This window comes from Mastigoproctus giganteus, chromosome 7 (assembly GCF_048544385.1).
Source record: "Mastigoproctus giganteus isolate SK-2022 chromosome 7, ASM4854438v1, whole genome shotgun sequence".
Lineage (NCBI taxonomy): Eukaryota > Metazoa > Arthropoda > Arachnida > Uropygi > Thelyphonidae > Mastigoproctus > Mastigoproctus giganteus.
This window is the reverse complement of record NC_143581.1, coordinates 125,370,200-125,386,064: the sequence shown is the minus strand read 5'-3', so window position 1 is coordinate 125,386,064 and position 15,865 is coordinate 125,370,200. Positions and strand designations below refer to the sequence as shown.

The window sequence follows — 15,865 nt, the reverse complement described above, 5'->3', positions numbered from 1 at the left end:
TGGGCAAGGTGGGCTCCCATTAGGGGCGTGCAGCTAAATGTCAGAGGAACAACAGACCAACACAACCTAACACTACACTATGCAAACCAACACCAAAAAGTACACTATCTATGGTGTTTATAGAGTATACTATGTGGTTTTAGGGGAGACCGCCAGTGTCGCTTATCAATAAATACTATACACTATATTCAGAAGTTACTGTCTTCCATTATAGCCAAAGAGGAAAAAAAATAGGGGAGTCCAAATCTTGCCAAGAATGATCACATCACTTCAGGTAGACCTTCAAAGCAAAAACACTTCCCATACTGTGACACCTGTAACTGCTAAAAGTAGCACATTAATAGTGATTGGAGCATGCTGCTTGCTCAAGGTCACACAAGGAGGAACCCTTTCCTAGTTAGTAGGAAGATTAAGGCATGGAGGTTCTGGCCGCCTTCGTAGCCAGGTGGGCAGGAGCAGCAGTGCATAGCACACGCTTCTTGACTAGATCGGGGTTCGAGTCCGTGACCACCAAATATGGGGGATGCGGAAAGGTCAGGGAATGACCACCGCATATTCCCGGAGCAATATGGCCTTAGTTGCTAATTCTCCTAAAAACCAAATAACAACAACAGCATGGAGGTCCAGTCATTAACAATGGCAACTTCACTCTCTAGCATCTCGTTAATGGCGGCATGGTGACTAATGACCCATTAACAAAGATGTCAGTCAGGTAAGAACACACATAATCTTCTGAAAATCTTTATAAGAGTAAAACTGATCTCACCAATGGAATCCATATGCTGAAAATATCCAATTGGTAAATAACTTTAGATTTAATACTGCATAAATACATAGAAATAATGATCATATACATAGCATGACTGGACACGAAAATGGCCAAAAGTGACTACATTGTGAGAAGTATTAGATTTTAACTAGGTCATCTCTAACAAGGAATATCACTGTCTAATTTAAAGATTTTTATCACAGACATGCTCATTCTCTTAGTTGAACATTTCACAAACCTTTGCAATAAATATATAAAGAACATGATATATAAATGATACAATTTTTATGTATACCATAGTCATGACAAACATATATCTACTCCTTAATAACAGCTGAAGAATTAGATATATGCTTATATATACATATCAGTACTTCAACTCCATCCTGTAAAAAACTTGCTGAATAAATGCAGCAAGATTATTTGCCAGTCGAGCTGGGAAATCTGAAGTACCAGTACTACTTTATTGAAGCCTTATTCAGTGCTTGTCTAAAGAACCTCTAGTATCAAAGTTGATAGTACTTCTGTTGTGCTTTCCCCTCCCCACAAAACACTCTTTGGGGAGAGGGAGCACAACAGAAGTACAGTAGTGTGCAAAACTTAAGGACCAGTCAGGTTTTCACTTGTAGCTTCTCACAGGAGTGGCCTGGATATGGGAAAAGCATACCAAAGGTACCTTGTGAGGTACAGAAATGATGAAGGAAACAACACCGACACAACAATGGAAAGAAAATGGTACAGAGGGACTTTATTTAAAATGGCAACATAGCACTGGCTACCAAGATACAGATGCATCACTGCCAAAGATGGAACAAAGGGAAGAGGTAGTCCTCAGTAGGAGATATGGCCACCCCTAATGTCAATGCAGGCTTTGCACTGCCTGTCCATATTTAGAACAGTGTTGTTGATAAGTTCTTGTGGTAACATTGTCCATTCCTCTGTCAGCGCCATCATCAGCTGGTGAACATTTTCTGGTGTGTGTGGATGTGCCGCTAGGCATCTCTCCAGAGCATCCCATATGTGTTCATGGGATTAGATCGGGGGAAATGGGAAGGCCAATCCATATAAACAATGTTCTCACTTTCCAAAAGCATATCAACAGCTGTGGTGTGAATAGGTGTCGCGTTATCATCCATAAACACAAACTCGGAGCCAGTGGACCTCGGAACAGATGCACATGGGAAAGGATTACCTCAGTACAGTAGTGTGCACTGGTTGCAGTACCACCTTCCAGTATCTGGAGTTGTGTATGTCCATCCAAGATAACGCCTCCCCAGACTAGAGCACTTTGACCGCCATATCGATCCCTTTCAGTGATGTTTGCGGGGTGATACCATGTGCGAACCTCTTGCCAGATCAGCTGACATCCAGAATCGCTGCTGAGACTGAATCTACTCTCATCAGTAAAGAGTATTACCCCATTGCATTGCTGTCCAGTCCTTGTGTTTGATGCACCACTGTAAACGGTGTCTCCGATGGGCAGGTGTTAAATGGACAAAGCGTACTGGCCGTCAGGCAAACAGTCCACCTTTGTGGTCTCCTGGCCACAGTATACCGCGATATCCTGCATCCTGTGCAGCTGGTTTGCAATGGATCCTGCTGTCTGATGTCAGTCCCTCTTGGCCTGTAGGAGTATATAACAGTCATCATTGGGTGTTGTTTTTCGTGGATGACCACTACTGGTCCTTCAAAAAGCTATACCTGTCGTTCTGAAGGCTGACCACACACACACACACACACACACATGAGACAATGCTATAGGTGGTACTGAACTCTGCAGCCACACTCCTTGCACTTTGACCTTCCTTGAGCTTCCCAATTATTTGACCCCAGGTAAAGTCATCCAGATGTTGTCTACTGGCCATTTCGTTGTCTGTAGCACTGTATGAAACCAATCGAACTTCTGTAAAAATCGTGCTCATCATTCGGTAATTTGCACATACCGTTAGTCCTCGTATAGCACGATAGTTGCATTCCTAGAAACCCTCATGCAATGCAAAATCGTGCAATATAAACAACAGGCCCTATGGGAAAAATGGGGTTAGGTGCTGACCACCCAAGATTGAACACACATTTGTAACCAAAACATTACCAAACACAATAAATAATCATAATAAAATACTTACACATTTTATTACGACTATTACGTAATAAAATATTGCTAATGCTTTTACTTCTATTGCAAGCTAACTTGTTTTTTGTTTGATTTTCTATCCAAAGAGATGACAGGCGTTCCATCTATTCCAATTCTTTGTGTCTTAATCTAATGGATTTTAATTACCCTTTGAGTTGTTTCTGCTATGAAAGTTGTTTTTATTTTCTCTGCATTCTTTGTAATTCTCGGAGTTGCCTCATTCAGGTCTGTAGCACGTGCAATATCACATGGTCTTTCATTTAGCTCAAAGCATTTCACAATTTCATATTTTTTCTCTATCGACAGAGGCGGACGACTGGCCATAAGCCTTACGGGGGAAACACCGGTGGGCCAGAGGCCGATGTGATTTTGGCCATAAACCATAGTATGAGGCCACTATAAATTTTCCCGGGTAAGAATTTTTGATCCAGTCCACCTCTGTTTATCGATATTGCTTTTCTTTTTCTCTCTGAATCTGCAGTATCTTCAGTATCTTCACCAGGACGCCTCCTTTTCACACCTTTTAAGTATTTTACTCATTTTTAGGGAATAAAGCACAATTACAAAATGAGGAGGCATGATTGATACACATAAACAAAGCTGCGTGCGTGTAGCAACTGAATAAACAACACCGAAAAGGCTAAGATACACAATTAACACCACATTTTACTAAAGCACATTTCGAGGGGTTACTACCATAAAACAATAAACACAATTTCCAGTTGCGTTTCTGCTAGTGGAATCTGTTATAAACTGGTAGTAAACTCGATCTAATTGCATTTGCGATTATACCGATAGCTGGAATTGTGTTGGTTTTTACGTTATTATGGTGAAATGTGTTTCTCCTTCATTGATATAAAAAACATAAATACATTTTCAGAATCTTCTCTTAATTCCTATCGTGTTGCGTTCGGTTGGGGTGATTCTGCGTTCGACTGCCATTTTTTGTAAACACAAAGGCGAATCGTGCAAAATTGAATTTGGTTCGTGTTATATAAGATATCGTTCCCCTATTTATAAATTGTGTATGATCGAATTCGTGCAGTGTAAACACGTGTTATACGAGGACTGACTGTATACTGCTGAACTGCTGGTTTTATCTGTTTATCTGAGCCCTCTCATCACAATTAAAATTTTTGCTTGTATGCTAGCTTTCTACTGAACAGCCACAGGCTGTTTCATTTGATTTTGTGGTTGTAACCTTTAGAAATTGTGTTGGTCCTTAAGTTTTGCACAGCAGTGTACTATAACACACACACACTTTCTCCATGTGGAAAAAGTCTGTATTCTCTTTTCAGCTGAAGCTCCAAAATACTTATACAGTATCAGGTCAAGATGTCACATTTCGTGGGCATTTATCACACCTTGACTGAGTTATATAGTAGAAATCCAAAATTCCCTACCTCACACCTCTGCAGATTTAATTTTAATTTGTATTACTGGAACAAAAGGAATAGATTTTGCTGTATTGCCCATTATGTGCTTAAAGGACATCACACATACCAGAAGGAATAAGGAAAGGAGGGGGAAAGTTGGTCTTGGCTTCCAAAGTCGTGGATTCCAATTGTGATTTTTTTGCTTCAGGACTTCAATATGCAAGATGGTAGTACCATAGTTTATGCTAACTTATTGCATAATAATCATCTACATCTGCTTGCCATTTAAATTTAATAATAAAAAGTTTTAAAAATTGAATTACTTTTTAATTATTTATTTTTTATATATTTCAGAAGTACCAAAATTGTCTTCATTAGATATTTCATTTGTTCTAACCATGATTCTACATGCATTGACACCACTGTCTGCCAGAGATTTTCACTTAATGTCATCAACTGGAAAAATGGCAAATGATAGTAATCTTTTACAAGAAAAGTCAACTCATTTGAAAGAATCATTATTTGAAATAGGATTTACAGGTAAACATAAAAAAAAAAAAAAATAGTAAAATATATACATACTTACATGTGTGTGTGTGTTTGCGTTAGAGAATATTTAGTTGTAGTTAAGACTACCATAATTATCAACTCTGATTTACAATGGAGAATCCATCTTTTTTTACTTGATTTGACCCTTATCCTTCTCATTATCATAATATGAAAGAGTTGGCTTATGCATGGGTACTGCACTTACATCACTTCTACTACCCAGGTAGTATGAATGCATTGTTTAATTATATCCCATATTGTGAATACTTTCACAATGAATTTCCAAGGTATTGCACTGCTTTGAATAAGTAATACTTATTCAAAGTGGCGAAAACTAATGTTACTTATTCTCGGCGGATACCACCACCCAGATGGCACCTTTTCAAAGCTTGTTGGCTTACTCATCTGTGGGTGGGCAGGTACCCTGTTGTTGCAATAGTCAGAACCCAGTATATGAAGTATAAGTCCATAATATGAGAGATGCTTGATGGTATGCATAGTTTAATCTAAAAATATTTCTTGTCTAAATGTCTAAGAGTATGAAAGACTTGGTGTATGCATAGGTACTGCACTTATAAATTAAACAATGTAATAGAGATGTTATTTATAATTTATGATATGTCTAATTATACATATCACAAATTATATTGTTTTTTATCTTATATTAATTATTTTCAATATAAGACTGAAAATAAATTATAAATTCTCTATCAGAAAAGGTGAAGTAGTGATTATACTGGTCATTAAATACACAGAGAGAGAGAGAGAGAGAGAGAGTGAGCGAGTGTGTGTGTGTGTCAGTCATGCAGAATGTAGGCACCTCCATAGCCAGGTGGGAAGGAGCAGCAGTGCGTAGCACACGCTTCTTGATTAGACCGGGGTTCGAGCCCGTCACCACCAAATACGGAGGATGTGGAAAGGTCAGGGAATGACCACCGCATATCCCGGAGCAATATGGCCTTAGTTGCTAATGCTCCTAAAAACCAAATAACAAACAAACAAACATGCAGAATGTGCACTATATAGGACATGATTTTATTTTTCATTTCAAGTAAAATATATTAAAACAATGTTTTCCAAAGTGTGATCAATGATCCAGTTTCAGTCCTTGGAAAAAAAATCCAGTACTTTGAAAATATACAAATAACTGCACAACCCTCTTATTGTCATGCAGTATTCATGAACACGACAAGTCACACCTTATAATGAAAGTGCAACTTGTTTTCTTCTGAAACAAGTATAAAAAAAAAAAAAAAAAGGTAAACTACAGCCATTATCAATCCACTGCAGGATGGAATCCTCAATAATTCCTGTTGAGGGAAATGTACCTGCGACACTGGTCCATTGCAGGTTGGCAGATCGACCATATTTAGCATTCAGGGGCTTGAACCCCGATCAACTCAAAGAGCATGTGTTACTGCACTCCTGCTCCTGACCACTCCACTATGAAGGCCGCAACAAGAATAGAAATAAATTAATTCAGTTTATTTCTTTACTTTGACTCTGAACCTGATTTAAACATATCACAAATACTGCATGTTTAAATATTTGTGATATGTTTAAATCAGGTTTATGAAATTGTCTTCTTTTCCCCTGGCATAAAGTTTCTATATGATGCTTAAACAACATAATCATTTGCATTAGTTCTCTTTTTAGTTATTTAAAATCAACAAAGTGAACAAATATTAAATAAGAATAAGCAGATGCACACATAATGACTTTTTTTTTCTTTTTTTTTTTTTTTTTTACTAGGTCATGTTTGCTTATTCCTGTTTATTATTTTATTCTTTAGAGTACTTTTACTCAGAGGTTTGAATGCTAAAAAGAATTAAAACCTCTGAGTTAATGACACAAAGAGGATTACCCAATAGGTTATTAGTAATTCTTATTTTATAATGCTGAAATCTTATGACGTTATGGGCGTTTCAGCACCTAGAAGTACTAGGTGCTGAACCCAGTGGCCTGCTTGTGGTAATGCTCTTCCAAGGAGAAAAAGAAGATACTGGTACACAAATCAGTCATACAGTATAATGCTATTTTTACTTTTTATTTATTTGTTTCTTTAATTTTTAATTTAATTCGTTTCATTTTAATTTTCTTTATATGAAGAGATGCCAGTAACCCACTGCTGCATACCTCAGGGGGGAAGAAAAAGAAAACAAATTGTAATGGATTTGTGAATGATTACTTCAGGAATGGTGAACTGAATGCTGTTGAAGTTATCAGCACACTAGTGCTTTCTTTATATGGGTTTCACTTTACAACCTCACAAAAGAGAGAGAGAGAGAGAGAGAGAGAGAGAGCACAATTTGCTACTCCATTTCAGCCACTTTTTCAAAACTGGCTGAAATGGAGCCATCATGGACTATACCTTGGGAAATGAATATCACAATCACTATTTTCACCTTTTCTAATAAAGAATTCTTCAACAAATAAAATATGCAGTCTTATGTTGATTATACATATCGTAAACAAAAAAAAAAAAAAAAAAAATTGACAGTAATAACCAACAAATGTATACCTAAATAACAAATAATATTTTGATATTATCAAAGAAAGAAAGAAAATAACATTATACTTACCTTAATGGTAGCATGCATTCACCTCAGACTGACAGTGTAACAATTCATAAAAAACTAAATGCAAAACTACTTAAAAAACTCAAAATTATTTTTTGAAAATGGAGATGGAAAATTCCATCCTGAAAGCCATGAGCTCACTAGAGGGTAAACCTAACAATCCTTTTTTTTCTTTTCTCCTCTATAATTTGTTGATATAAACAAAACAGCACTATGTTTCACTTAATGTCTTCCATTCTCAGTGACTTCAAATTGCTACTGCTACTGTACCTCAGTATACTGCACCCTATTAATTGCAAATAGGACAGATAAAAGTGAGAAAAAATAGCAATCTTTCATTCCTAGTGAAAGATTGCTCTTCTCTATTAGTGAAGCATTATTGGAATTGAATGGAAAAACCCTAAATAATCTTAACTGTTATGAGTTTATAGAGGCAATAAATCTTTCCACTGTTCAATTTCTGCTGCAACCATTAGAGATATATGTCAAGGAACATATGGAAAGCCATCCAGAAAGAAAGAAGAGGAAAAGAGGCTTCTCTTGGAAACAGGAAGAATTACTAAACCTAAAAAATATGCTGAAATACCACATGCAATTGTTGAGTTTTCTGCAGTAACAGCAGTAATATCTACAACTTCATTGATAGACATATGAGGGAGGTGTCAAAAGATTTGTACCCTTACCTAGAAATAATAACTCTAGAAAGGTGAAACTTCACAGGAACATTAACCTTTTCTATGTACTCTACTCTCCATGCATAGTAGCAAATTTCTACCATCTATAGATTAGATGCTTAATGCCTTGATCACAGAAGTCTGACTTTTTGCCTGAAACCACAATGCCACCTTATTGATGACTTCCTGAGAGGAATCAAATTGGTGTCCATGCAATGGTTTCTTCATTTCTCGAAACAAGAAGTCTGATGGTGCTAGATCAGGAGAATATGGTAGGTGCTGCAGTAGTTCAAAGCCACACTGGGCAACAAAGTTGGTGGTGGCAACAGCTTTGTGAACCAGTGCATTGTCTGACAGAAGACGGCACCTTTGGTTAACATTCCATGCCTTTTTACCTTTAGAGCATCGCATAACTTTTTCAAAAGATTTCTATAGTATTCTTTGGTAACTGTGGAACCATGAGGTAGGTAACCTGTCAGGATAACTCCATGTCTGTCCAAAAACACGGACAACATTACCTTCTTCGCAGATGGAGTGGTCTTTGCCTTTTTGGGAGATGGGAAGGAGGTGTGCTTCCACCGCTTTGACATGTCTTTAATCTCTGGATCATACTGGTACACCCAGCATTCGTCATTTGTCACCAACCGATCAGAAAAGTTCTCAACATCTGCATTACACAAATTGAACAGTTGATGAGAACATTGCATTCGACATTGCTTTTTTTTTTTTTTTTTTTATGTGAACCCCAAACACGAGAGGTATTAGAACCTATAGTACTTAGTACCATGCTTGGGTTGGAGACTGAGAAGACGAAAGAAGATATTTGTTGACACTGGACTTGAACTTCTGTAGATTGTAATTTTCAGGAAATACGTATGAAGGAAGGTTGTTCCAGAAAACGGCAGTTGAATGAATAAATGAGGAAGATGAAAAGTTGGTTCTGTGGGTTTGAAGTTGGACAGTAAACGGATGTTGGCGGGTAAAGGCACGTGTTCGGACTGTTTTGAAAGAGAGAGCGGGAATTATAGAAGCTAATTCAGAAGAACAGTGCCCATGGAAGTATCTGTAGAAGAGGCATGCAGCAGAAACAGTGCGTCTATGAGACAGCGAGTGGAGAGACTCTGTTAGAGATGAATCATTAATTAACCTAACTGCCCTCTTCTGAATGGAATCAAGAAGCCTGAGAGAGGTTTTGGGAGCACCACCCCAGATGTGCGAATAATATTCCATGGCAGGGCGGATTTGCGATTTATACAGAGTGAGCAGCTGTTTGGAAGAAAAGTAACGCCGAAAGCGAAAGAGAAAACCAAGTTTTTTAGATGCAGAGGAAGCAATATTTGTAATGTGCTTGTGTCAAGAGAGATTAGAAGTCAGGGTAATCCCCAAAAGAGATATATCCTTTTGCCTAGAAATTGGAGTGTCACTAAAGATAACCATAGGAGCAAAAGAATCCTTTTTGCGAGATATAAGACAAGACTGAGTTTTAGAAGAATTGAAATCAACTAAGTTGTCTTTGCCCCACTGAAGAATTACCTGAAGATCGGCATTTAAGAAATTGGTAGCAGATTTTCGACAAGTTGAAGCTGATTGAGCAGGACAAGGTTTCTCAAAATGGAAAGTTGAATGCAATGTGCTTTCATCGGCAAAACTATGGATAGGATTTCCAGTCAATGGAAGAAGGTCATTGATATACAAGAGGAAAAGAGTGGGGGAAAAAACTGAACCTTGGGGGACACCGGCATTAGTGGAGAAGTTAGAAGACAGAGAGCCATCAACCATCACCCTCAGTGAGCGATCAGAGAGAAAACTGGATAACCAATTACTAAAAACAGTTGGCAAACCATAAGATGGAAGCTTCTTTAGAAGACCTTTATGCCAAACACGATCAAAAGCCTTTGAGATGTCAAGAGCAACTACTTGTGTTTCACCGAACCTTTCCATTGAATTAGTCTATAAATGGGTAACATAAGCCAGATATCACCAGTGGATCAACACTGACGGAATCCATACTGGTGATCGTTGATCAGACGGAAGGTTTTTAGATAGTTTAAGAGTTGGTGGTTAATTGATTTCTCCATTACTTTAGAAAGAGTAGAAGTAATAGCAATGGGACAATAATTGGATGGGAGGGATTTGTCACCCTTTTTAGGAACTGGCTGGATATGAGCAAATTTCCAATCAGAAGGAAAAACACCTTTAGAATAAGAAAGTGAAAAAAGGCGGCAAAGAATAGGAGTAAGTTCAGGAGCACAGGTTTTGAGAACAAGTGGAGAAATACCATCAGGACCTGGAGCTCTCTTAGCATCGAGATTCATCAAAATCCTTCTGATATCCTTTTGATGGAAGACCACAGGAGGCATTGAGTGGAGTGTGTGTTGGGAATGGTGGGAGGTGTTTTACCAAGATCATTAATACATGAGCTGGAAGAAAAATGGGATGCTAGCAGGTCAGCTTTATCCTTGGCTAAAGTAACAACAGAACCATCTGGTTTGGACAGAGGTGGGAGCGGAGATGAGCAAAAGTTGTGGCCAATAGCTTTGGCAAGAGACGAGAATGCTCGGCTACCATTACGGCAAGAAGCAAGTTTTCTACTCTTAGCCTGTTCAAACTCTAGTTAGGACTGATTAATAACTGCTTTACAATTATTGCGAGCTTTGGTGTAGGCAGAAAATGAAACTGAAGAATTATAAACAAGCCAATTACGATATGCAACATTCTTCTCTTGGACAGCCTTAGCACATTTATTGAAAAACCAAGGTTTAGATAAAGGACGAGATTTTAAAGTGGAGTGTGGGATAAAGGATTCCATTCCTGCAAGAATAATTTCACTGACACGATCTGAGCAAACATTGACATCAGAACTTTTGAAACAGTAATCCGACCAAGGAAAAGAAGAAAAGAAGTCTCGCAGGTCATTCCATTTTGCGTTCTTGTATGCCAAACAACACGAGGTTGGGAATAGCCATGAGATAAAGGTTCCATTGGAGAAGAGACAATCACCAAGTTGTGATCTGAAGTGCCTAAAGGAGCTCTCACTTCAACCTTGTACTTAGAAGGGTTGTTTGTGAGAAAAAGATCAAGCGTATTGGCTGTATGATTAGGATTGTCCGGTATTCTTGTAGGTAAATGAACAATCTGTGCTAGGTCATTAGTAATTGCAAAAGCCTCAGCATCTCGACCTGCTGGGTCGGTGTGACTAGAAAACGGAAGCCAGCTGAGGTTGTGAACATTAAAATCACCAAGGAAAATTACCTCACAGTTAGGAGAGTTGGACTGGAGAAAGTCAAGTTGCAGCGAGAGGAAGTCAAAGAGCTCCAAGTGATTAGTCGAGTTGGGAGAACGGTAGAGACAACAGATGAATTTGACACAATGAGGTAGAATGATTTTAAGCCAGAGAAGATCAAAGAGAGGAGATTCCAAATTCCAAGTCTCTGACAAGGAATATCAGAATGGACATATGCACAAGTACCACCTTTGAGGTGAAAGGAATCATACAGCGAATAATTTGGGCATCTGAGATGAGCAGTAGTTGAATCAACCGATAACTGAGATTCTGTCAGAAAAAGTACATGAGGTTTGGCAGACTGCAAGTGGAAATGGACATAGTTGAGATTATAATTGAGACCACGTATATTGGTGAAATGAATTAGGAAGTCCTTGGGAGGTTTAGATCTTTTCTCAGATAAGCTTGCTCTATTAGTTTGACAATTCATGGTGTGTTCAATAGTAAGAAAAAGTGGGTGGGACATGCTGTATGAAGTAATGAAATTTTTGGATATGACGTACATGTGGTAAGAATATACCCAGATCCTTGACATAATGTGGCCTCGACAATGCTCCCCGCGTACACACTACTCGGACTCCCTCCAGTCACTATCTGGCAGAGTAGAGGTAGCAAGATTATACACTAGCTGATCCGGAAGCTTCCTAGAGAGTTACCAATAGGTCCGGTCCGGTGTACTAACTAGCGGCAGGTCTGTGAAAACCGTTTTAGAGCTGTACCCTCGAAATGTAAGGAATATTGGATCTCGCCACAACGTTCATCATAACCTCAAAAGTCATCAATCATACTGCATGATGGAAGAGATAGGGAAGGGTTGACCGGAACTTAGCTCTAGAGACTAAACATGGGTTCCACCAGTTCAAGCCTCCAATAAGCAAAGTGGTGGTATTTCACCAGTTGATGAGAGTCATCTTCCACCTAGTACTGCCTGGTAACATAGAGGGGCGGCGTTCCTCCATGTGGTTTGGGCGCCACACCTCTACCCCTGATTACGTTGGTTCACACCTGGGTGACCACCCAGGTGTGAACCAACGTAGTGGGTGACCACCCAGGTGTGAACCAACGATTACTAACAGTGGGACTGTTAGTAATCCTGGGTTATACCCAGGATTACTAACAGTCCCACCATCGTGAAGGTGCAAGCAGATTATTTGGCTGACACAGACCATCCGGACTTCGCTGAAATTGGGTCCACTTGACTTGAGTGTTACCTGAATATCAGTTCCATCAGCGTTTTAGACTCCCAGGTAGCAAGTACAGCTTGTCTGGCATATCTGAGAGAATGTCTGTGACAACCTCAAGGACCTAAGGTATCAAAGGTTCTGCAAAGGCTGTGACAACCTCAAGGACCTAAGGTATCTAAGGTTCTGCAAAGGTATCAACAATCTTGGAACCCATTGGAGACCTCAGACGTGTGCAGATGGTCATGTAAAATGCTGTGGGCAGACCCATAGTTAATTCCCACTGCATTTGCGATGAAATGAATTGTCACATGTCTTTCACTCAGCACCAGTTGCTCAACCTTTGCAACTACTGTCTCACTATCTGTGGATGTTGATGGCCTTCCTTCTCTTGGCTCATCAAAGGCACTTGTACGACGACATCACGATGGAAAAAGAAGATGGAAATGTCATTAAAAAAAAACAACACTCGGTTTTTATTTAGCACTGCAACTCCCGTTTCCACTTTTTACAGTGCCATAGGATGGATAATTCTGTCCATACACAGCTTTTATTTCTTCGTCAATTTCCTGAGCTTTCTTGCCTTGCAGATCAGGAACTTGATCACTGCTCGATACTCCACTTTGTCAACCATAGCATCCTTCCTCAGATTCCGGAGTCGACCTCTGGTGTACGATCACCTATGGGAATGGAATTTCACATGTTAATTATTGAATATGTAGACAACGTATATTAAAAATAACATCTTCCTACTGATGTTTTATCTAGGTCAGGTACTAACTTTTTGATACCCCCTCATAGTCCTGCAGGGTGCAAGAATCTTAAGTAAATATAACAAAATATATATAATATCGGTGTAGATACACCATAGATAACTCTTAAGAAACTACGATGGTAGTTAGTGTGGGAGGCATTATTTGTTCAGTATCTCATATTGTGCCCTTCCTTCACAACGATAGCCATGGTATTGTGCTATCTCGAATAAGTAACGCTTCACTAATAGAGAAGACTATGATAACCTTTTGGCATCTCTCATATTGTGTAATTATCTTCAATTAACTTCATAACGCTTCACTAATAGAGAAGACTATGATAACCTTTTGGCATCTCTCATATTGTGTAATTATCTTCATAACTGGGTTGTCATGTCTACAATACCAGGGTACCTGCCCACCCACCGATGACTATTGTTACGTATTCTCTGACTCACTGAGAATAAGTAACAATAGTCTTCTCTATTAGTGAAGCATTATTTATTTGAGTAGTGCAATACCATGACAACTCGTTATGAAGGAAGAGGACAATGTGAGATACAGAACAAATAATGCCTCCCACACTAAATACCATCGTAGTTTCTTAAGAGTTATCTATGGTGTATCTACACCGATATTATATAGATATTAAACTCTTAACTCTTAAAGTATTATGCCTTGTGCATTTAGTTATTTTTAAATATAACAATATAAAATATGTGTTGGTAAGACCAATTTTACCCACTCCCCCTCCACCAGCACCATACAATAGAGTGGCAATAATCTCAATCCAAATTACATTAGTGCTGATCTCTCTGTATCCCCTTCCCCAAAAATCAGCAGTATGCATATAAAGAATTAGTGATTCAGCTGCCATCCTCTGTTTGTATCGTGGGATATGTAAATGGACATCATGTCTTGTAGGAATGTTACCATCAAGATTATTGAGGAAAATTTATTAAAAAAATATTGGATGGGCAAAAGCTTTTGCTCCTCAATACTGGAGCTGAAACTTATCACTTACCCATGAGAATGGACCATATCATTAGTTCTACACTGCAATGGCAATCACAAATGATTCTCTCAATAGTGATTACTCTTCTTGTCATCAGCAAAACTTTAACAAGCAATGTTACACACATCATGATGGAAAGAGAAGAAGATGGAAATGTCATTAAAAAAAAAACAAAAAAAACACTCGGTTTTTATTTAGGCATGACCACCGGACTAGAGGGGTTTACAGTTAATCATGCATTAACCACTAAACTATGTCAGTTCACAAAAAATTTTTCTGTTTATAGGTGCCTGGGCTCAATATACAACTCTTGCAATAACAGATGAATAGATATACTACAGCCCATATTACAAACCAAATGTTAATGGCAGCCAAAGCTACAACACTATGATCATCTGGAAAATGCTATAAACATGCCACCACCTGCTAGAAAAATGAATGCAATGTTGCCAAAAAAAAAAAATAAATAATAATAATAATAATAATAAATAAATAAGGCTTGGAATCTCTTCCAAAAGTATTCCACCACTGGCACCTCAAAAATTTTAAAAAACTCAGAGCTAAAATCAATACATTTGTTGTAAGAGTAGAAATGAATCATGAATGTGCTTGCCTCCATCATCAAAATAGAAATACAGATAGGTATTCTTTTTTTTTTACAATACCCAAAACATATTAGAACATATAATACTCAGTAACTTGCATTTGTTGAAGGTTGAGAAGTCATGTTTGATAGTCAAGATAGTCAATTTATATGGGGTAAAATTGTTGATTGGCAATTTTTTTCAATACCAATTCTACTAATGAACTGGAAAGGACAGGATATCAGTGTGTCTAGAGAAAATCACAAACATTCTAGGATATCAGCACATCCAAAGAAACTGCAAACATTCTGACTAATACCTTTTCAAACTAATCAGCATACATACTAACATTGGTATGTATCGGTACATATATATGTACCAACTTTTCAAAATCACACAGCTGTAGTGGAGAAATATAAATTAAACTTCAGAACCACTCAGCAGCTTCCAAACAATCAGTCTTTCATTACAGAGCAATTTTAAAAAAGCACTGGCTAAATCAAGAGAGTGCAGCACGAATGGAAAGGAATTAGCTCAGTATCAGAAGAGCGCCGGTATCAGAAGGGCACCACTGACAGGCCACATCAGTTCCGTGCCAACTATTTAGACACTTGACAAAATGGCACAACTAGATGGTGTTACATCAGGATGATAGCAAAGGGGCGGGGTGAAAATTAATTTTTGTCAAATGACATGATTTCAGGTGGCAATTCAAGCCTGAATGCATCCTTAAATCTGAGTACATACAAACATAGCAGCATAGATTTATTCATGTTTACCTCATAGAAGGACTGCATAAAGAGGATATTAAAAATAAAATTTAAAAAAACTGGCTTAAATTTTAATTTTTTTTTTTTTTGAAACTGTCTGAAATGTCTGAGTCAGTTGAATATTCAATTGCGGTGACCATGTAAACAGAAATAATAGAAATTTACGGAAAAGTGTAGATGATTCACTTCCACGAAACAA

General features: G+C 38.2%; 1 protein-coding gene across 1 annotated transcript in view; it reads left to right on the top strand.

Annotated features, from left to right (window-relative positions):
- The window catches only part of unc80 (unc80, NALCN channel complex subunit), a 1,843,891-nt gene that overhangs the window by 1,628,822 nt on the left and 199,204 nt on the right, over window positions 1-15,865 (top strand). Inside the window, exon 57 of the mRNA XM_090378420.1 lies at window positions 4,634-4,819. Within this exon, the coding sequence (XP_090234546.1) occupies window positions 4,634-4,819 (186 nt within the window). The remainder of the gene's footprint in view (window positions 1-4,633; window positions 4,820-15,865) is intronic.